The 22,489-nt window shown below is 38.1% G+C and overlaps 1 protein-coding gene across 2 annotated transcripts in view; it reads left to right on the forward strand.

Moving 5' to 3' along the window:
- The window catches only part of syne1a (spectrin repeat containing, nuclear envelope 1a), a 99,430-nt gene that overhangs the window by 29,283 nt on the left and 47,658 nt on the right, over nt 1-22,489 (forward strand). For both annotated transcript variants that reach the window (XM_043219862.1, XM_043219861.1), the window contains 26 exons: nt 210-392; nt 476-577; nt 697-900; nt 1,127-1,334; nt 2,032-2,144; nt 2,369-2,574; nt 3,479-3,640; nt 3,784-4,057; nt 4,338-4,510; nt 5,042-5,351; nt 5,457-5,621; nt 7,985-8,344; nt 9,370-9,506; nt 10,802-10,979; nt 12,506-12,688; nt 13,089-13,232; nt 14,280-14,435; nt 15,465-15,629; nt 15,740-15,912; nt 16,039-16,192; nt 16,353-16,496; nt 17,112-17,276; nt 17,375-17,692; nt 17,792-17,947; nt 19,792-19,962; nt 21,674-22,000. In XM_043219862.1, coding sequence (XP_043075797.1) covers nt 210-392; nt 476-577; nt 697-900; nt 1,127-1,334; nt 2,032-2,144; nt 2,369-2,574; nt 3,479-3,640; nt 3,784-4,057; nt 4,338-4,510; nt 5,042-5,351; nt 5,457-5,621; nt 7,985-8,344; nt 9,370-9,506; nt 10,802-10,979; nt 12,506-12,688; nt 13,089-13,232; nt 14,280-14,435; nt 15,465-15,629; nt 15,740-15,912; nt 16,039-16,192; nt 16,353-16,496; nt 17,112-17,276; nt 17,375-17,692; nt 17,792-17,947; nt 19,792-19,962; nt 21,674-22,000 — 5,031 coding nt within the window. The remainder of the gene's footprint in view (nt 1-209; nt 393-475; nt 578-696; nt 901-1,126; nt 1,335-2,031; nt 2,145-2,368; nt 2,575-3,478; nt 3,641-3,783; nt 4,058-4,337; nt 4,511-5,041; nt 5,352-5,456; nt 5,622-7,984; nt 8,345-9,369; nt 9,507-10,801; nt 10,980-12,505; nt 12,689-13,088; nt 13,233-14,279; nt 14,436-15,464; nt 15,630-15,739; nt 15,913-16,038; nt 16,193-16,352; nt 16,497-17,111; nt 17,277-17,374; nt 17,693-17,791; nt 17,948-19,791; nt 19,963-21,673; nt 22,001-22,489) is intronic.

The raw sequence follows: 22,489 nt of genomic DNA on the forward strand, positions 1-22,489 counted from the left end.
ATACAAAAGCCTAATAAATATAACATAAAGAGAAAGATAGAATAAATGAAACAACGAAATATACAAACATGGTCATAAACATAAATAAAAAAAAAACAAATAAACAGTTCAGACAAAAGGGTGGTATTGATGGAAGTGATGCAGTGTGTCTACTCTTTCAACTGTGTTTTTCTTATTAAACCATACACCATATTATGTACATTGTGCAGATCTCTGAGAGGATGGATGCAGACATCAGTCTTTACACTCGCTCTCTTGACCTGTGGAATGACATTAATAAAATAGCTAATGAGATTGAGTGTTGGAGTGCCATCTCAGTCTGTGAGCTTAGTGAGGGGGCTGCCAGTCTCCTCTCCACACATGACATGGAAGAACACCTCTCTGATTTCAAGGTGAGATCTATTTTGCCAATACAAATTTAACACAACATGACAAAATACCAAAATATGCTAAAATAATTTAATTGTTTGTTTAGCTGGAGTTAGACAGTAAGGAAGATGAACTGAAGACCCTGCAGGCAAAGATGACCCAGCTACAGGAACTGATGAAAACCCAGCACATACACACTGAACTGCAGGTAATCATCAGCAGTGGTTGTGACACGTGCTGTTTCATAATCTAGAATGTAAAAAGATTAAAAACACATTGCAATTCTTGGCCACTAGTAAGCCTAGCATGTGCTTTTGATCTCTTGAGGTGATGGCTGCAGATCTGAGGAAGCAGATTTTTCATGCTGGAGAGGTGTATGAACAGACCAAAGGCATGTATAAAGACTTCAACTCCCAGAGGCAGCAGCTTCAAGACCTAATTTCCCAGATTTCAGAGCAGCTGAAGACCTCGGAGGACTCGCTATCAGAGTTTTCATCATCTTCTGACCCAATGAATTTAGTTAAGATCAAGGTTTGTGAATTGGTAGCATTTTGTTTAAATACAGAGGCAGGACTCTGATAAGTAGGCTAGTAAGTAAGCTAGTCTGGTATACACAACAGAAGTCAAATATTATAATGAACTTCCCAATGATTTATACAGCCCACCACTTAATTCCAAGTAGGAGTTTTCAAGGGTCTTTATTGTAATGTAACATTCAATTAAAAATGATACACTCTATTTTCCCCCGTTCTGCTAGGAGGTTGAGAGGTCACAGAAGCAGTTAGAGGTGAGTCTGGAAGTAGCAAGTGAGTCTCTCAGAGCACTGTGTAGAACGTATCCAACTCAGCACCTGACCCTGTTGGGTGACGCCATCTCCCACCTGGTCAAGAGAAATGAGGATGTGACACAACACCGCAGCCAGATCCTGGGGTCTCTACAGGATGCTCTTCTGCAGTGCTTCAGTGGTGAGTGGAACTGTAAATAATATCAAATGAATGAATAAATACATAACACTTTAACAATTTTCAGTTGCTTATTAGCATGCATATTATTAACATATTGGCTGTTTGTTAGCACTTATAAAGCACATATTCTGCATGATCGTATTCTGTATCCCTAATCATACCCAATATCTAAACATAACTAAACTATCTTCTTACTATTAATAAGACTGAGGCAAAATCATAGTTAATGGTGACAATTGATATGTGGCCAATAGTAATACATTTAATATTAATTAAATAAAAAATGTACATTGCTAATGTTTTAATTTGTCCTATTGTGTCCCAGAATGCATGTATTTGGTCATAACTTTATCAGAACATATAAGTAAGATAAGACTATAGATGGCATTTAAAGCCACTTGCTATTAAAATGGCTCATGAATAGTTTATAATAGATATTTTATTCATGTATGTTTGATTGAAATGATACCGCACGGCACTTCCTAAAAACATGACTGCCACACACCTGTGCCTCAGATGCTGCCTCTCCCACTGACATTATGACTGCTCCCGGTGGAATCGGTTGAGGCTGGTTACTAAGACAACAGAGAGCTGTTCCATCCATACACACCTACACAGTCCATCTGTCCTCATGCTGCAACAGCTCACATATACTTCTTACGAACTGTCATTCCCTTTCTGTCTTTCCTTCTGCTAGAGAAAGCACATGCTTTCCACTGTTGGCTGTCTGAGTTGAGGGCTGGAATTGAGGACTGCTTTGAGCAAACAGGAGATGCTGTTGCTATTTCAGCCAAGCAACAAAAGCTCAAGGTAGCGTCGTACAACAAATGACTGAGCCATGTAATAAAACATTGCACCAGAGCATGGCAATAGGGCAACTAGCAATCAGTAGTGAAACAATGATTTCAGACCATCAACTAATAGGGGATTATTCCGGATTTTAAATTTGGGATTAAGAGCCATTCAACATTAGTAATGACAATGGTTCATTCTGCCCCTCATGTAATAGGATTTATTTATCCCCTCATTTTTAGACTGCAGTAGAGGAAGTCACTGAGGGTGAGGAGCGCTTGGCTCAGGTTTGTGAGGATGGAGAGAGACTCCTCTTGCACCTCGGCAAATGTGGGACTGGAAGCATTCAGGAGCAACTGGACTCATGTCAGTATGCCTTGGATTCATTTGTTATGGAATGCCGACAGCGCGTACGGTCCCTGGAAGAAAGTGCCAACCTATTAAATGTGTAAGTTGTGCTCCCTGAGCCTACGATCTAAGCTCAGACATATCTTGATTATTTACAAAATTTCACGACCGTTACCGGCATACTCCTTTAAGATGGAGCATAAGATTAGGGACAACAAAAATGTGATCACATTTACCATTGATCTGGACAATTTAGCAGAATTTTACATGTATTTCTTTAGGAATTTTCACCTCAATTTCATGTCAAATTGAAGTTTGCTGAACCTTGACACAAAATGTTGCTGCTATGGCCAGTAGCAAATCTTTTGTTTTGTCTGTGTCCTCTGTGTGGGTGGAGATTTGTGACTTGGCAATAGTGCACAAATCAAAAATACTAGTTTTGTAGTTTTATGAGTTTTTGTAGTGCAGTTTTGTGTTTGCCAGTTTTATGTAACGTTACCCTCCGATATAATAAAATGACCTGTTTGGAAGGCATTCAGGATGTATAGTGCAATTGAGGGAAAGTTTATTGTATTGGAACTGTATTGAAAGGCCCTCCTATCTAACCTTATATTGTAATTATGCTTATACTATATTGAACTGGTACAATAAAAATAAAAGAACTCAAAATATTAATTTAATTACATCATTTAGATTGATGTGTTGCTTTTGTATACATTTATAAATCAGAATTTGAATTTCGTAATATTTTTTATGTAAAATTAGAAGCCATATTTTGTACCACTTTAGCAACATTGAGAATATGCTAAGATTGAATGATCTTATTTCATAACATGATATTTACAGTTTATAATTGTGTAACCCCTTTCACAATATCATAGCCTATAATGTGGTAGAATGTGACAATAACCTATGAAACCATGCATTTAGTGTACTGTGAAATTAAATCTGTGTCAGACTGTATAGTATTGTAAGGTAAATCCGGTGTACTTGTTCTTATTAAGGTATGAAACTCATGCGGAGGAGCTGAGTGGCTGGCTGCAACAGCTGGAGGTGAGGTTGAAGACAGATGTTCCTCTGTGGGGTGAGAGTCAGTCTGCAGCCCCCGACTGCTCAGAAGAGCTGAGAAGAGTGGAGGAAATCCACAGAGAGCTGCTGATGAGGAGGTACATATGGACGGTCTGTGTGCATGTGTATTGAGGAGAATCTTCCAGATACAAGTGATTATTTTTGTGTGTGCGTGTATGTACATTTACTCGTGTATCCGTCACCAATAAAACTGAGCCGCCTTTATCTTTTTTCTTCACAGGGCATCTCTTGAGCATCTGTGTCATTCCTCTCTCACCGTAACAGAGAGAGGATCTAGTTCAAAGAATGTTGTGGCAGCAGAGTTGCTCTCAAACCACGAGGCTTTGCTGCAGGAGGCCAGGGGTCGGCTCCGCAGCCTGCAGGAGTACCAGGCATTTGAGGAGGCACTAAAAGCGGTGGAAACCTGGCTTAAGGATGTTGAGAGGAAGCTAGAGGAACTGGAGAACACGGAGGGGAATAAGAAGGAGGTGGAAGAGAAACTTGAGCGAGCACAGGTACATACTGAATAATTACAGGAATTCACACATTCTGTGATAAATAGAACAGGGGTTTTGGGAAAAAATACATTGTTTTTGTATAAGGTCACACAAATATAATTTGTATTTAATCATTATTTTTCATGTAAAATAAGCTGGATTTTTATACCACTGAAATATGGTTTACTGTAACACTCAACTAACATTTTTGTAATACTGTTTAAGGGGAAGTAATATTTTTAGAATGGCTCAGTATCAGTACAGTGGCTGTGACTTGTGTTTGTTTCCTCTCATCCAGGATATCCTGCTTATGAAGGGAGAGGGCGAGGTAAAGCTCAACATGGCGGCCGGGAAGGCAGAGCTGGTCATCAAGAGCAGTGGAGAAGTGGAACGAGGAGTGATTTGCTCTAAGCTTCAGGACGTTGAAGACGCATGGGCGGCACTGCTTTTGAGAGCTATGAGCTGCCACAGGTAACCTATTGTTAACTTGTTAAATGACCATCATTGCAGAAGTTTAGGTCAAATTGATAGTTGGGTTTAAATGGAAATAATGGAAACATCAATAATAATATAATTACTAGGGCCATTAAGGTGTTTTAGGTCAAGAGTGATAAGAGTGGGAGCATAGTGGTCTGTTTTTAAATTGATAAGTGTGCTTGACTGCAGGTGCCAGGCACCTGCACTTTTATTCAATTAAACTCACCGTCACTATGGTAACCAAGTTATTATCTGGCTCTATCATTTTCAATTTACACCAAGGGTGTAATGATGGAGCTGTTTTTTCTAATTATCTTCTAAATAATTTAGTCATGGTTTGATAATAGGGCTCATGCTGCAGAATTGTCAAAGTATCTGTCTGTATCTATCTGTCTTGTTTTGCTATTTTATTTTGCTTAACATACTGAATAATATGTACTGTAAAAATAATATAAATATAACTAAAAAAATATTTTTTCAAAGGTCACATGTCTCTCTTCCTCTTATCCGTCTTATGTGTTCTAGTCGATTGGAATGGACCGTTAATCAGTGGGATTTGTTTGTGGAGTCTCGTGCACAGCTGCAGAGATGGCTGGAGGGAGTAGGGCTGGAGGTTAAAGGTCCTCTTGAGCCCCAGCTTGGACTCAGGGAGAAACGAAAGCAGTTGGAAAGACTGCGCTTGCTGTCATCAGATGTGGAGGACCACCAAGGAGCTCTGTGCTATCTGGAGGAGAGTGCGGCTGAACTGTACAAACGCACCAGTGACCCCGTCTTTAAGGAGGAAGAAATGGTTCTCCTCAGGGCACAGTTTGAGGATGTCAAAGCTGCAGCAGAGGTGAAGTATTGTTTACATCTAGTGGGTAGATATAGTGGGATAGTGAACAAGAGTGTTTTTGTTAATTAATATGCAGTTTTTTTGTTAATTAATATGCTGTTTTAGGAGAGAGTCAGGCTCTCAGAGGATGTTGTTCTCGAACATAAGAAGTACATGGAAACCATCAGGGAGCTCACTGATTGGCTAATGGTGGTAGGGGAGGAGCTTCAGCAATGCTCTGACCCATCCGGTGACTCTCCAACCTTAAGTCGGAAGTTGACTGAAGTTCGGGTAAGATAATTTAATTAAAAAATATATATATATATATATATATATATATATATATATATATATATATATATATATATATATATATATAATTTATTTATTTATTTATTTATTTATTTTTCTTTTATGAATCAGTTTTATCCTAAATCTTTTTACCTTTATTATTTAAACTATAGCGTGTCATACCACTGAAAATGTTATTTGTTTCAGACGTTCATTTGCATTATGTTTAATAAAGTCCACATCTGCATAAAATCTGCATAATCTTACATTTTCATAATTTCGCAAAGCTTTTACACATTTATTAAGCATTCTATTTTTTTGTAAACAAGCTTGTCTTCTCTCTAGGGGTTTTTCAACAGTCTCCGTGGAAAATGATAGAAAGAACCTGCAAATAGTTTTTTTACTCATTTATAAACATCATCTTTCACTGTGAACGGTGTGAAATGAAAAGAACAAATACATTCTGATGTATGAGACGGTGTGAGACTGCACGTCAAATTATGTGAGACACTGATGATATGAATGCATAATTGCATTTCATCTGCACATATGATTATGTGAGTGTAAGAGTATAAATAGATAGAGAGATATCAGTTTTTATTAACCCCATGAGTCAGTCAACATACAACAGCTTTATACACATTTATACACAATTTACAGTTTCAGTTATGCAGTTAGCAGAAACGTTTATTTAATATGATATTCAGATGAAAAGGAATGCAACAACAAGAAGTATTGCAATACAGAATTCTCTGAAAATACAGTTTACAAAGAATGTTAAAAAAATCTACAAAAACATAATGCACAGAATAAACAAAAATAACTGTGTGCATGCTAAAAGATTTAAATGGAGCATTTGTTTGTTAAATCGTGAGTGTATGTATGTGGTCGAATGTTTGTGCATTTATGTGAGTAGGTCAAAAGAACTGTGTGCTTCATTCCAAGGTCAGAGATTTTGCACTACATGCTCTCACAGGACTACAAATCAATGGATGCAGATGCTTAGACTTTACTATTGTTATGGATCTGCAATATTTCTGTGCTGATTAGCTCATTATACCGTCTGCTTATCTCCATAACACTTTGTGTGCATGTTTGATGAGAAAGAAAAATCTCCATAACACACGGTGTGTGTTTGATGAGAAAGAAAATGAGAGGAAAGTACCAGAGGCACTGAGAGAGCAATAAGAGGCGCTAAGAAAAGGGGGAGAAGGGGGAAATTGGTGGGAAATTTCTATGCTGTTTGCACGTTTCTCCCTGGATAATCAATGCCAGTCAGGAAGAATGAGAGAATGGTAGATGCGATAGAGGATAATACGACTATACACGGCAGCACTTTAAATAAATTATATTCAAATAAGTGCTTCCATCTCTTTACCTTTAAAGCTGTGCTTTATTTTTTAGGGATGATCACCTTAAAATGCCATCTGTTTATCACTGAATAATGGAAGTTTTTTTTTTTTTTTTTTTTTTTTTTTTTTTTTTTTTGGAAAAAGCAAAACGTAATGTGGAAAGCTGTTATGCCTGAAATAAATTTGTTATCTTTTTATTTTTTTTTATAAACTATCAGAATATTTTTGTATGGTTGATGACTAAAATAAAAGTGCATATGTGATGCTGTAGCTCAAAACTAGTCAAAAGTAACACGGTTATATTTGTAGCAATAGACAACATATATTGTATTCTATTACTGATTTTTTTTTAGAGCGGAAATCATTCAGCGTGGGTCATATTCCATGAAAATATTTATTACATTTCCTACTGTAACTGTATCAAAACTTCATTTTTAATGAATAATATGCAGTGCTCCATTTGTACATCTTTAAATGTGATTTTCTCTATATTAAAATGATTTAGCCCCCTCAGATTCCAGATTTTCAAATGGTTGTATTTCAGCCAAATATTGTCTTATCGTAAAAAAAACATTCAGATGATTTACTCAATTTAAAAAAAAATTAACCCCTTATGACTGGTTTTGTGCTCCAGGGTCACGTATATTTTGTTTTCCCTTTAAATGATAATTTTTATTAGTAACTATTTGTAAAAAAAATTTGCAAAAAATAATTAATAATGAATGATTCTAATTGCTTAGACTAAGTAAACAAGTAGATATTCATGTAGGAAAATGATGGTAATTGAGATGAATTAAAAAAAAGAGGGAGGTGGCAGACAGGAGAGCTTATCCTCTGAAGCGTGAGGAACAGATCCGACGTGAGAGTTTTTAGCGCGCTTTGAACAGTCAGCCTCACCGCCGTGAGAATCGCGAACGGCGGCGGTACTTGGATAACAAGCAGCCACCGATGCCGCAGTTTCCGTAGCAACTTTACCCTCCCTCTCTCCGTCTCCCTTCCTCCCTCCTTCAGGAGTTGCTGGAGCGCGGCGCGTGCGAGGGGCGCGAGCGGCTGCGGCGCGTGCGGCTGAGCGCGGAGAGAGCCGGAAGGCACACGGCGGCGGCGGGCTGCGAGCTGATGGATGGAGAGGTGGCGGCGCTGGCGCGAGCGCTGCACCAGTGGGAGGGAGCTTCGCTACGAGCTCGCGACGCCCTCGAGACCGCCGTGGCCGCGGCGACAGGGGCCGAGCGGGAGCAGACGCGGCTGACAGCGCAGTTGGAGGGAGAAATGGAGAAGCTGGAGGGCCAGCTGAAGGAGTGGAGCGAGGGACTGAGCAGCGCCGAGCGGAGGAATAGCGGAGCTGCGGCGGTGGAGGGATGGACGGTCGCCAAGGTAATTGAGAGAGATGAAGAGGGAAGGGGGAGTGTATAAGGTAAATGCCATTTAATTACAATGTACATTATGTAAGCTCTCACACGTACTGTGTGAAAAGTCACACAGTTTGGTGAAGAATTTGATCATGTTTTTATCAAATAATGTTTTATTTTTCTCTTGTTTGACCGTCTGGCTGTTTCTCATAAACTACAGCGAGTCCTAATATGTTTTCCTGCTGCTGAGGTTGTTTATACTTCCATCTGCTTCTTGCTGCTTAGATAATTGAAAAAGGATCGCAGATTTTTTCCTCCTCCTTTTCATCCATTTTTCCTCAAGTCCCTCAGTGTTTCCTTTTTTTTGTACTTTCTCTCATCCCGTGTTTCCGGTGTCCGGACTTGTTTGTGTTACACGCTCGTTTGCGCTGCTCAAGCTCCTCAACATCTGACAGCTGACTCCCACCGGGAGAGAGAAGAGGAGAGGAGGCGGGGAGGAGGGAGGGGAGAATGCGAAAGGGAGGGAGAGAGAAAAAGAGTGGGAACGCAAACCAGCGAACATGTTAAAGGCGAGGAAGAGTGAATGAGAGCTGCCGAAGAGTGTGAAAGAGAGGGAGAACTGCGGCGTGCGAAGTGGAAGACAGGGAGGAGTGAGAGAAGGAAGAGGAGGAGAGAGATCGAGGGAGGAAGTGTTGTATAGGGGGAAATCAGGGAAGCATTTCCCTCTTGTTTTTAAAGAGAGGGTCAGGGGGAGGGTGGAAGCACAGAGAGAGAGAGGCACCACTTTTGCTCTGTATAATCTCAGGCATGTTCGGAGGAGTGGGACGGCTTCCTGGACCCGTTGAAGAACAGAAATGCTTTTGTAAGAAGCCCTGACTTGGAGTTGAATAGAGCCGTGTGTTAATTCTCAAATGTGTGTGTGTGTGTGTTTGTGCACAACTGTGCACGAAGAAGCATCAGGCCGATAAATGAGATTTTAGGTGTTTAGTGTGGCCGGTGCATTGACACTCACCCCTGCTGTGTGTGTGTGTGTGTGTGTGTGTTCGTCAGGGTGTTATGGAGGGGCTTCAGACAGCTGAAGTTATGGAGGAGAAGCTGAAGGCACAGCTCAATGAGCTGTGTGGGTTTTCCAGCGATCTGGGACCGCAGTCAGACAGAGTCAGCGCTCTCATCAAGCTACACAACAGGTGAGTGTGCCTCTGACATGAGCGCATATGCATGAGGTTAAAGGTTTTTGAAGTCAAATGGTCACCAACGGGTTTTGTTTAGCTGTCCATTCATTGAAGGTTTGTTTAGCCTTTGTAGACATGTAGAAGATGCGTGTTTCATACAAAGCTTTCTAAAAAAAAAGTCTCCACTGCTTACTGCATGCGGCTGGTTTAGTTGTTGGAAGGTTTATTTGCCTTAAATATGTTGGAAATTTTAAAAACTGTGGGTTAATGAGCAGAGAACATTAAAATAAGAAACCAATAATTTATAATAACATAAAGCTAAAAAAAAAAAAATTACAATGAAAAAATATATAAAATGCTGTTTGTTTTAATATATAATAATTCATTTTATCTTACATTTATTTGATTTAATAATGTATAGAAAATGTATTTAGTTTTGAAAATAAAAAATGGCTTTGAATATAATAAATATATAATATGTATTGTAAATTATATATTCAGGGATTAATGCATGTAATAAATTCATTATAAATCAATAAATTAAGGCCTACATTTTGTGAAAATGTAAAGACATTTTTATTTGCAGTATATATTGACGTTTAAAGGTTTTGTAAAAAATGGTGTGTTCACCAGACAGAAACATGTTTATAATAATAATATTATTCATAAAGAAAATATTATTCATTAAACCATATAACTGAAGATAAATGCAGTAATAGTTAGTTAATATTATAATGAATTAATATTGAAATGAATAAACAACGAATAACGTAATACAAAAAGAAATGTTTTGTTTGTTTTGAAATGTTCTATTTATTCATTCATTCATGAAAAAATAAATAGTTCATTATATGCTATATTTAATTAACGGAATGCGTTTACACATATAAATTTAGTGCACTGTGAATGAAAGGTTGTGATATATTGCACCTCATAGCGCTGCATCTAAAGTGAGCGTTTCAGCTGAAAGCACCTGTCATGACAGCAGGCTTTGCCTCGTTAGCATGCTTTTCAGGTATAGCAGCAAAAAAACATGCTTATCTTCCCTCCACTGCCCACTTTAACCTCATCCACATTCGTGTATGTGAGTGTGTATCTGTGTGCAGACATGCTAGTGAATTTTTTGTGTGCAGGTTCTGCTGCGTTTTCACTTTCTGATACCCAAACTCTCCCTCTGAGAGAGCCTGTCATTGAAACAGATGTCTGCTCACCTTGCGCTATCAACCCCCCTACACTCACCCATTTTAACCCCCATCCCCCCCTTTCACCCTTTCCTTTTCTAATACTGCTCTGTGCATCTTCCTCCCTAGTCTAAGCCTACGGGCCTCCCGGGAATGTCAGAATAAGGAGAAACTGCTGGAACAACGCTTCCGTTCTTCCCTGCATGACTTCCGGCAGTGGATGGTCAATGCCAATATCTCTACCGCCAAATGCTTTGACTCCCCTCATAGCATCCAGGATGCCTCCATCGCTCTCCAGCGGATCCAGGTGAGAAAGTGGAGTGGTGGTGGACAGTACTCTGTCCAGGAGGGCTCATCATAACTGAGCAAATTTCTAGATTCCTGGAACATAGCCATAGCCAGGCCACAGCAGGTTGTCTCTATTCCTGTCATGTAAAAGTAGCCAGAATTTGATAAAGTGGTACCCCATTCTCAGGTCCCATGGGCCAGTTTATGAGGCCACTATTCAGCCAAGGATGTGCCAGACTGGTCTATTTATGACTTCAATTAGCACGACAGAAAACCCATGAGAGCGCAGGGAAAATGCACAGTAATGATGTATAGTTATGATGAAACAGACATAGTTAGACCTGAACGGAAATCACCTGAGAGTTCTGCAGATTATCTAAAATATCTCAGAATTCATTTCTTAAATAGTTTGCCTTCAGATGTTGTTTTGTCCTATTTTTTTACCTTCTGTTTTCATTATATCAGAAATACTGTATCATTTAAATAAGGAAACTTTTCTCTTTATATATTTATGTTACTATTTAATTATTTTTCTATTCTTGCCATTTATTTGCTTATTTATTCATTCATTTATTAATTTGTTCATTTTAAATCTTAAAACTTTATTTTGAGCAGTTACTGTCATTTGTTTTATTATTATTTTATTTTATTAAAAATATATATATTTTTGTAATGTAGTGACATTATCATTATGACAAATTTAAAAAGAAAGGATAATGCTTTTGCTCTTTTGTTATGGACACAGAAGACTTAACAGTTCAATCTGTATTTTGTTGTAAATTCATCTGTCACAGCTAGCTAGTCACATGTCAACATGGCAGGTTACATGACATGTCCTCACCAACCAAGACGAAATACAAGTTCACTTTCAATTAGGATACATGTTATTTGTTTTGACCACAGAGTGTGGTTAGTGTGGAAAAGCTTTTAGCTGCTAAGACCATAAAACCATTGAAATTCAATTTTGTACGCTACTTTTGGCACTGTATTGGGTCACCATTTGCTGTCCAATAAAAAATCTGGGTCCTGAAGCAAAACCAGTTCAAGCTCTTTTTAGCATTTGTCTCCATACATAAATTCATTCCACAGAATACTGCAGATATTTTTCCCACAATCAGCAGAGAAAAAAGCACTGATCAGCACAGACTATGATGGTAGCATAGGTCATGTACGACAATAAAAAGGGAAAGATATGAAAAAAGAAGCGGAACAGGGTTACTGAGAATGAAAGATGGAGACAACGCTCCTCATTTTTTATTTACCATCAAATACATTTGAAATGTGGAACAATGTTTCCGCATGGCTTACTGCCCTGAACCACCAACACAGCGGCAGACATGCTTTGGGTCATACATAATTGCATCTGTACCGTTTGAGTGGAGAAAGACGGAAAAAAGACGGGATGTGCACGCCTCACAGATGGTGGGAGATCCCTGCTGGGTGCCTGTCAATGTCTGGACGTGACTCATTGCACTTGCTGCCCTCTGCTCTGTGATATTCTACTTGTGTCTGTGTGGCTGACGTCTTGCTCATTCTGCTCCACAGGAGTTCAGAAGTGACAAGGAGCAGGGCCAGACCAGACTGAACGCTGTCCTGACCTATGGAGAGCAGCTTAGTAGCGTGGTGCCTGCCGACAGAGTGGAGGCGATCAGGACCAAAGCAAATACAGCCAAAGATGACTGGAAGAGCCTGATGGACAGCTTACAGAGAAGAGATATGGCCTTACAGGTAGAGCTGCGTAGAGATGAGTGCATGGGTTTCTACATATTTTATGTATATATGTTTTATTTTATTTTATTAGTAGAGTTAGCTGAGTAGAGTTGAGTGAACATCTCTGCATATTGCTATTTTAGTTTTAATACCCGGCTCAATTTACATTTTTAATGAGTAAAAGTGTCTCTGCAAATTGTTTTAAAATTTTTTTTAGTGTGAATTTAATTTAATTTAATTTAATTTAATTTAATTTAATTTAATTTAATTTAATTTAATTATTTTATTTCTCACTGTTTACTAGTTGCTTATTAATTTGTTAATTGTGAGAATGGGACCTTAAAGTAAAGTATTTATACATTTAAAGCCCTGTAAAGCTTAAGTAACATATGTAGCGTCTTTGAATATATTCTTTCAGGTCTTGCAGTCACAGATGCAGGACTTTGAGGCAAGTGTGGAACCACTTCAAGATTGGCTAAACAGGACTGAGATCAGTGTGCAAGAGAGCAGCGCTCGCCTCCATGACCTGCCTGCCAAACGACTAGAGCTCTCCAAGCTTCAGGTAAACCCAAATAGTCTTATTGGCTTATTTATACTTATTCATAAGAACTTTGATCTGCCAGAATGAAATCAATCAGTACTATTAAAGATTCCAGTCCTCACTGACACTACCTTGAGAATCAGTGTAATGTAATTCGTTGACAGAAAAACATTTGATTAACGATCAATAGATTATGCATTAAACATTTAGACGATTAAAAATACATTTTTCTTCTTTTCAAGTCCTTTGAACATAATCTAGCTTTTTAAACATGTAATTAAATGATCAGATGAAATCAGCTAACTGTGGCAGTGGATTTTGCAGTACTTAAGCTCAATTAAATGAGTTGAACAGAAGTAGGATCTGCTGGAGATAACAAAATAAACCATGTCTGTCAACGATGATTCTGCTGAGTCAAGCTTTTTGCCACAATTGAGGATTAAGCTGACATGCAATTAATTTCTCGCTCTCCAACTGCACTCAAAGAACAAAACCCCCAATGAGCAATTTGACAATAATCAGAATGTATAATAGAGGTTGTAAAGATAAACATTTCTATTTTTGTCTTATCACAAGATCTTTCATCTGTATTTTTGTATTGCTTTTTTCGCCTGCTGGGGTCTTTTGTCTGCTCTGTTGGCAATTACATTTCCAACAGTGTATCTGTAGAGTGTGTGGAGGTCCTCTGAGTGATTATCCATCCCCTCCCATCTCCCCTTCCCCTGCTTTTACCCACTTTCCCTCTTAATCCCTTTATCCCCAGAGTGCACCCAACATGATAGACTCTATTATCATGAACTGTGTCTGCCTAACTGACAATTTCACAGTCTGCTCTTTTTCCATCTAGAGAAAAGAAGCAAGAAATTTGCTTGTGGTGGTCTTTTGTGCCCTGATGTATTTAGTGTGTTTAGTAAAAGTTTTGTTGTTGCTATGAGAACTTGACTTGTCTATCTCAGCGGATGTGTTTAAAAGCTTATGTTGGCTTGAGGTTTTTCATGGCATGAACATTCGTCTTTAATCTTCTGTGACCCCCCGCTTGCCACGTGACCCCTGATTGCACACCCTCAGACACTGCTGGAGGAGATGCGCTCCAGAGAGTCTGAACTGGCAGAGCTGAGAGGGCGAGCACATGGCCTCTGGGAGGGTCAGGGTGCTGGGAAGAGCTTTGTGCATCGGGTCTGCCAGCTAGCTGCATGCTACTTGGCCTTGAGCAACCTGATTAAGGTAACCTCCTTTACCTGTCTGTTTACCTGGTTAGTCCTGTGTTTGCTCTTTCATTGTTACCAATGATTATGATGGAAGATGAGCTCATTTAGGAGAGCTCCTTTAGGAGAGTTACTATATGCTTTAATTTTTCATTGAACTCTGAGCAACAGGTTTCCTTTGAAGTTTCCTTTCAGTTTTTATAGTGTCAAGGGTTTCGGTTTAAAATGCTAAGTGACAGTGGTAAGATTCTATTGATATGCTTTTATTTTGGAGAAAGTCGTCTGTTGCATTTGTGGATTTTTTTTCTCAGTACATCGGATCAGTTAAATTTGTTTCTGTTTTCTTGACTGATTGTCTACACTATAATATTTTTGTTTAGCAAGGAGCCATTCAATCGATCAAGTCATTAATGTTGCAAAAAAAATTCTCTTTTTAATAAACTGCTGTTAGTTTAAACTTTTAATTTATCATAGGACCTTGAAGTAAAATGTGTCATGGTTTCTACAAAAATATTAAACAGCATATCTAAATTTTTAAATATATTAATATATAAAACTCTCTTTATTTTTGATGACATATAGTTAGAGGTTTCTTTGAGTAAAATAGTTTTTAAATATTAAAAAATATGACCAACTCCATACTTTTGAAAGATTGTGTACTTTCTAAAAAAAAAAAGCAAATTCTTATTTTAGTCTTATTTAAAGTCTTATTTTAAACTCTTAATATATATTAAAACAAAGCACCAAAAACTACAATGCTACAAGTACATTTAGGCATTTCAACACGGTAATGTACAGTATTAAACATTTTAATTTATTCCGACATTTGCATTTACATGTAATATTAACAAAGAATAATACATGTTATTAAAAAAAGCTAGCATTAGATCACTGCAGAAGTTATATACTTTTATTTAATTTAGTTATTTATAAACTTAAAAATATCTAATATAAGCTGATAACCAATATTGTATCATTAATTTGCATCCATACAGACACCTTTGTAAAAAAGACTCTAGTTTTTACTTCTCTCACCTCCCGTTTACAGGAGAAAGTGTCAAGGGTAGAACGAGTTGTGGGGGAGCATCAGCTTTTTTCACAGGGCCTTCAGGAACTTCAGAACTGGGTTTCAGAGTCCCAACAGGTCCTCAAGACCTGCAGATGCCCCACATCTAACAAGAGTGTGCTTATCACCAGAATGGGCCAGCTCGAGGTACATTGTCATTTATTAGACAACTTTCAAGAGATTAGGCTTTCATGAATTATTTTGTAAGTTTAATTTGTACATGCTGGATGTATAACAGGAATTCTGATTTATAACAGACTTTACTAGCCGCTTGTCAGGGGAGAGAAATCCAACTGAAGATGCTCATCACCAGAGGGGAGTCTGTCCAGAGGAATACCTCAGCTGAGGGTGTACCAGTGGTTCGCAAGCAGATTCAGGACCTCAAGGACTCCTGGGAATCACTGTTGTCAACGTCCATACAGTGCAAAAGGTCAGAGAACTACCTGTCTATTACTCCTTGTTTATTTATGTCTTCTTCAGTGGTTTTGCATTTCCTCAGATCATCAAGTGTCTGTGCTCAAGTAGTAGATGTCTCATTTATCTGTTACATTTACAGCCAGCTGGAAGGTGCCTTGTCACACTGGACCAGTTACCAGGAAGATGTCAGTCAGTTTGAGTGCTGGATGGAGCGAGTAGAAGAAAGCCTCGGAAACTCAGACAAACACTACGCAGAAATGAGGGATAAGACAGCCAATCTAGGCCGTGCCAAAGTAATTAATGCTTTTCATATGCATACTTGCGCAAATATATAAAATATGATTATGATATCATAATTTTTCACTAAATTTGGTATTTGAAAAATAGTTGTGTATTCTTACAGTATGTTACTGTTAGAAATACTAATTACTTTAATTGCCATGCTCTGCACAGCTCCTCTATGAGGAAGTTCTTAGCCACTCTAGCCCTTTAGAGACCATTGCGACCAAGGGTTCCAACATGACTGAACATACAGCCACCCAGCAGGAGATCCAGAAACTCAGTGAGAGATATACAGCCATTAAAGATAAAGCAAAGGTAAGCCAGGAATGTCAAACTCTAGGCAGCAGACCAGTGCTTACATTTGATTTTAGTTGTCAAGAAGAATTAAAAACCAACCATTAGTTATGGAGTGCAACAGTAGAGTCTTGTCGGGGAAATTGATTTTTATCAATAACATAAATATTTCAAGACAGACCTACAATGAGCTTTGAAGTTGCTGAGCAATGGTGTTTTTGTAGAAGCCATAAATCAGTATGATTTACACTTATGATTTTTACATTATTTTCTATAAATATAATGTATAAAATGTAATAACCAAATTTTCAGTGAAGAGCTACACCAAATATTACCCTGAAAATATCATTCTGCAATCAGAGAAGTTTCTGTTACCATGGAAACAGAATTTGCGGCCAAAGAGCTAAGCAGTGACCTCCTAGGATTGCACATGAACTATATATATCTATGGATCTAGCTGATGTGATTTGTGGCTCAAAACTCTTTATCGATGTATTTTTATCCCTGTAGAGAAAAAGAATGGATGCAATACGTTTGGAACCAAGCAGCTAAAAAAGTGTTATGCTCTGTTTTTACTCTGTTTCCACTTATTGTGGAATAATATTGTTAAAATAATATTCTCTTCTGGTATTTCAGGCTGCTGTCAGTAAGGCAGAAGAATTGGTTCTGCTTCATCAAGAGTACCAGCGAGGGCTGCACATGTTTGAAGACTGGCTGGAGCAGGAGCAGAACAGTTTGGCCCTCCTCTCACCCCTGGATGAAGACGTAAATTCTCTGGAGAACACTTTAAAAGAGCTGCAGGTTAATATTATGTGATCTTTTTTACGGCTTTAATATTATAGGAAAGAAATATTCTGCAATACCTTATCTTTAATTTTTACTTTTCCTGTCATCTCTAGATGCTCCAGTCTCATTGCCCTAAGGGACATAACTTGCTCAGCTCAGTTCTCGCGAGTCGAGAAAGAGTCGTTCCATGGGGTGCCCCTCAAATTGAGGATAGGGCTTTGGAAACAGCACAGACGGAATGGCAAGGATACCAAGACCGGCTCGCCGAGACTAAAGTCCAAGTAGAGCAGGCCCTCGCAAGGGTTCAGCAACTAGAAGGTTTATTTCAAAGCTTGGACCAGTGGCTGGTTGACATGGAGCTCAAAGTTAAGGTGAGGAGCCACCGTCGCTCTGATGTCACTGCAAAGGAGGCCCAGCTTCAACACCTTAAGGTATGATTCATTATATTTCTGCCTGATGGTCTCAGATTTATTGTACTCTGGTTTCACGTAGATATGTGTTGACCTTTTTCTATCATTCCCTTATTTCAGAGGTGGCAGATTGAGGCTGCTCAACGTCAGGCAGAGGTTGAAGGCCTTAGTACTCTTGCACAGCAAGTCGTTGAGGATGCTCATGTCAGTGGTCGGATCAGTACCAGGGTTACCCAGCTCACTGCCCGCTACCATGCCTTGCTAATACTGATTCAGGCAAGTAGGCTTTGTACATTGTACATATCCTTGATTATTTAAGGAAAGTATGCAGCCTTATTCAAGAAGCTGCCTCAGTCCTTTTACAAATTTTTAAGGTGCATAAATAATCATTTTCTAAATGTAATTGCTTTCCATTACTGTTTTTATCTGTTGGTGTTTCAGTTGTCTTGTTAATTATAGAGACATTCATGTTCATATTGCAGGTTTTGGGATTTTTCTTTTAATTCTGCTCTCACAGTGTGAAAAACAACAGACGCTGTGGGTTTACAATCTGGGCACCTTATTTTCCATGGATTGAACAAAATCCCACTAATTATTCTTCTGGTTTATGCTGGGGATCTCTCAGTTTTCTCCCCAAATCCTAAGTCAATCTCTTTCGCAGTGCTATTGTTAAATACATTTTTATTGAAATTAAGGTAAAATAAAATATAAAATAAAATAGAATAAACTAAAATAAAACAGTAAACTTACTTATTATAAATGTTGTCTTAGAAACTAACCGAAATAACATAGGTTTCAACAGAAGTATTAAATTACTTCTATAATTACTTATATAAAATAAATGAAAACTAAAAATAAATGAAAACTAAATGGTATTATACAATAATAAATAAAAGCCAAGCTAATAAACACACACACACCAATTATTAAAAAAATAGCTCATTTAAAATATTACAAAAAAATTATATAAAAGTAAATAAATGATAATGGTATTTTTTTTTTTAAATTGGCATTATATTTTCATCCTTTTTTATCCTTTACAATTAGCCACCAGTGATATGTTTCTGCAGTACAGAAATGCAATAAACCTGTTGTTTTATTTTTATCTATATATCTATATCTATATCTATGTCTATATCTATCTATCTATCTATCTATCTATATAAAGACACACATAAATAGTATATATTTTTAAAATATTTACGATTATCAGTATTTACATTTGTATAATAAATATTTTTGTATATTTTATATTTATATATTTTTATATTTATTTATTTTTTCTGGAATATATACATGCATGTGTATGTATTCATATACATAATAAAAAAGACAGCACTCATTATGTAAACAATTCATTTTGGAAACGATTAATCGCATGAGGGCACTATTATTAAAGTGTTCTTTTTTTTTAAATTTGCCAAATAATGAAACAATTTTAGTTCAGTTAAATTTTTATTTCTACTTCATATTCTGTTTCTACAATGACTTTTCTTTAAATAGAACCTGGTCATTGACTCACCTCCCACTTTGCTGCCAAAGCACACTGATGAGTCTAATTTCTCAGCCATCTAAACATTGGAAGCTATCCAACTTGGTAAACCACCTCCTGTGACCCTCATGTGATAACAAAAAAACTACAAAAATCAATGTCTCACCCACAATGAGACCTGAGCTTGTAATTAAACAATATAGGACTCAATCTTGCCCATCAATCGGTACTGCTTCTTTAGTGGCAGCAGCAGAATTGTTTTTAACACTTGCTGTAACACCTCTCCTTCCTGCCCACTTCTCTCTAACATGCACACACACCCTGGCTGCGACACAGAATAGAGCGTGTAATTATTCTGTGAGAAACAACAGGCCGCCACATGCACTGCAGTCAAGAGCTATTACGTCTCTGCAGATAGGTGTGCGCGCAGCACAGCGCAAAAGCGTTAATTGGTGCCACGTGCATGAGGGATCTGCATGTCAAGTGAAAAATGCGGCAAAATAGCTTAGCCTCAAGCCTCCAGCAGTGAATGCTAGTGAGTGTGCGGCACTGGATCAGTCAAAAACACTCCATACTAATCAGACTGTTCTTGACAATGAGCCTTTTGATTTCTTCTTCCGTCATTCAGGATACACTCAAACAGCTCCAGGAAGAGATTCAGAACATCACAGAGGCTCAAAATGCTCTCAGGACCTTCTCTGATTGGTTGAGCACTGCGAGGAAGAATTTCAAAATCGTTACTGAAAGGACAGAGGCTCTCGATCGCATTACAATGGAAAAGAAGATGAAGAGGCTAGAGGTATGGCCTAGTGGAAACACTAATTTACAGTAACTGTACATAGCATGTACCCACCCCCCCAAAACAAAAAAAACTAATTTAAAACTTAATGTATGTATTTCATAAAGGTATGTCAAGTTTATATAATAAATATATTCATATATGATATAAATTATATTTATATAAATGTAAATATTTGAAAATTGTCTACTATAATGAGTGTGTATTTATATATACATAATAAATATACACATTACACACAGATATATTACGTAAACAAAAACTTTAATTTTGGATGTGTTAATTGCCTTTAATAGTTTGACAGCACTAATATATATATATATATATATATATATATATATATATATATATATATATATATATATATATATATATATAAATATTGAAAGTAATTAAGATTAAAAGAACAAAACATTTTCCAAATAAACACAGGGTTTTATTTATTTTTTCCTTTTAGAGTTGAAGGATCAGATGAACAGATGAAACTGTCACCCCTTTTTATCCTGTGGTTTAACAGCTATTGATTTGGCCTGATAAAATTACACACACACACACATATACACACCACAGACTAGGACTCTCAGTGGGCCTGGCACAGTTTTGTGCTCACATTTGAGATCGCAAGAGCCAGTGTGTCTCTGTGTGTGCACACGTACAAGTCTCTTTGTCTTCTTAAGGATATGATCAATATGTCTACTACACAAAGCAAAAGAAAGCTTTAGTGCGATCGCACCCTACATGCACACGCTCAGACAGCCACTTCACACACTCCCCCACTGTGATAGCAGAGATGAAGGAACGGTCTGTCTGTGGAACCTGCTGGCACAGACTGTGTAATTGATGCAATGCCCTTGCAGCTTCAGCATCACATAACACTCTCTTCCTACACATATACACACATATACATATACTACTCATTTAGTGCATATAATCCTCGTCAAGATCAATAGCGCCACACAGATGCTAATAGCAAAGTCATACAGAGGCTATCTGTATTTTATGTACAACCGCTCCATTAAACAGTAATGTCAACGGTATAGATGCATGTATTTGTGAATAATAAACAGCCAATTAAAGTGTACATTTCTTTCGCCAGATCATATTTTTTTTTACCCAATTATCCTCGGATCGTACACCTCTTCGCATCACTAACTTCTCATTTCCTTATTTGTGTGTGGAGAGGATCATTAAAACACTGGGGCTGCTATCTCTGTCAGTACTACAGCAGTATCTCTGGATCCAGCTGTCCAGCTCTCATGTACTGCTCTTTGTAGAGACAAGAGGCTGATATCATAAAGAGAAGCTTCCCGCTTAAAGGTAAAGGAGTAGGAGGGGCCAAGTGTGGTCGTTGCTGGGGAAACCCCGCTGCGGCAGCCCCATTTAAGGCCTGGGTAATTGGGTCTTTCTCTCCTATCTCTAACTGGGGCCTCACCGGGTCTTCGCACACAGGTGTCAGGAGCCCGGCAGGCTTCAAAGTACCCATCAGAAAAGTCCACTTCAGAGGAGCTCTCTCAAAACATGAAGCTCCACGTGAATAGGGGGATCAGAAGCTGTCAGAAACAGGAAATTCTGTACATGTGTTGGTTGCACACGGGGGAAGGCATAAATATCTTTCCTGTGGCTCATTAAATTATTGATTTTTGTTTTTTTGCTATTGTTGTTCTTTTTGTACCCTTTCGTTCGTTGTTTAAAAGACTCTCTCACCCCGCAGTCTCTACAGGGGGACATGGATCAAGGTCACAGCCTGCTTAAAACACTTCGAGAGGGTGCAGAGCAGGCCGTTTCTTTCTTGGATGACCCTGGAGCATCCAGGCTAGAGAGGGAAGTGCAAACAGGCCGATCACAGCTTGAAGAGCTAATTCTGGGGCTACGGGAAGAGCATGCAACCCTGGAAAGGAGCATTGTGCTCTATAAAGATTTTCAGGAGCGCTACAAGAGCCAAATGCAGTGGCTTAGGGAGACTCGAGCCCTTCTCTGTTCTACTGTTGAACCCAAAGCAGAACTTTATCAGAGAAAGGCCCAGCTGAACAAGTACAAGGTAGGTGATTTGTTTCTTAGTCTTTAACTGATATGAAATCTGTACTTGTGTGACTAGTTCGATCATGAGAATTCTAGAAACATTTTAGGATGGTGATGGATATGACAATTGTAATGTATTTGGTTGTTGGCAAAATAGATGTTGCTGTTGGTTATTGCTGTAGTTGTAGATTATTGCTGCTGTTGCTGCAAGCATGTATAAGAACTTGCATTTAAGACATTCTGCTGCTGCACAAACAGCATAAAAATAACCTGTAGCAGATCAGTACAGGTGGAGCTGGGGAAGGTGGAGGGTTTTTATAGAAGAACTCTAAAAGCGCGCTGCAGGATATGCAGCATGAGCCAATCAGCTTCATTTAACTCTGAATATCATTAGTTACATTAACAACAGAGTATTGAATTTTTGTATAGAGAACAAAAATCGTTGCCGCTTGTTACTTTTAAAAACAGCTTTTAAAAGGAACAGCATTTATAAGAAATAGAAATCTTT

Source organism: Puntigrus tetrazona, chromosome 20 (genome assembly GCF_018831695.1).
Source record: "Puntigrus tetrazona isolate hp1 chromosome 20, ASM1883169v1, whole genome shotgun sequence".
Lineage (NCBI taxonomy): Eukaryota > Metazoa > Chordata > Actinopteri > Cypriniformes > Cyprinidae > Puntigrus > Puntigrus tetrazona.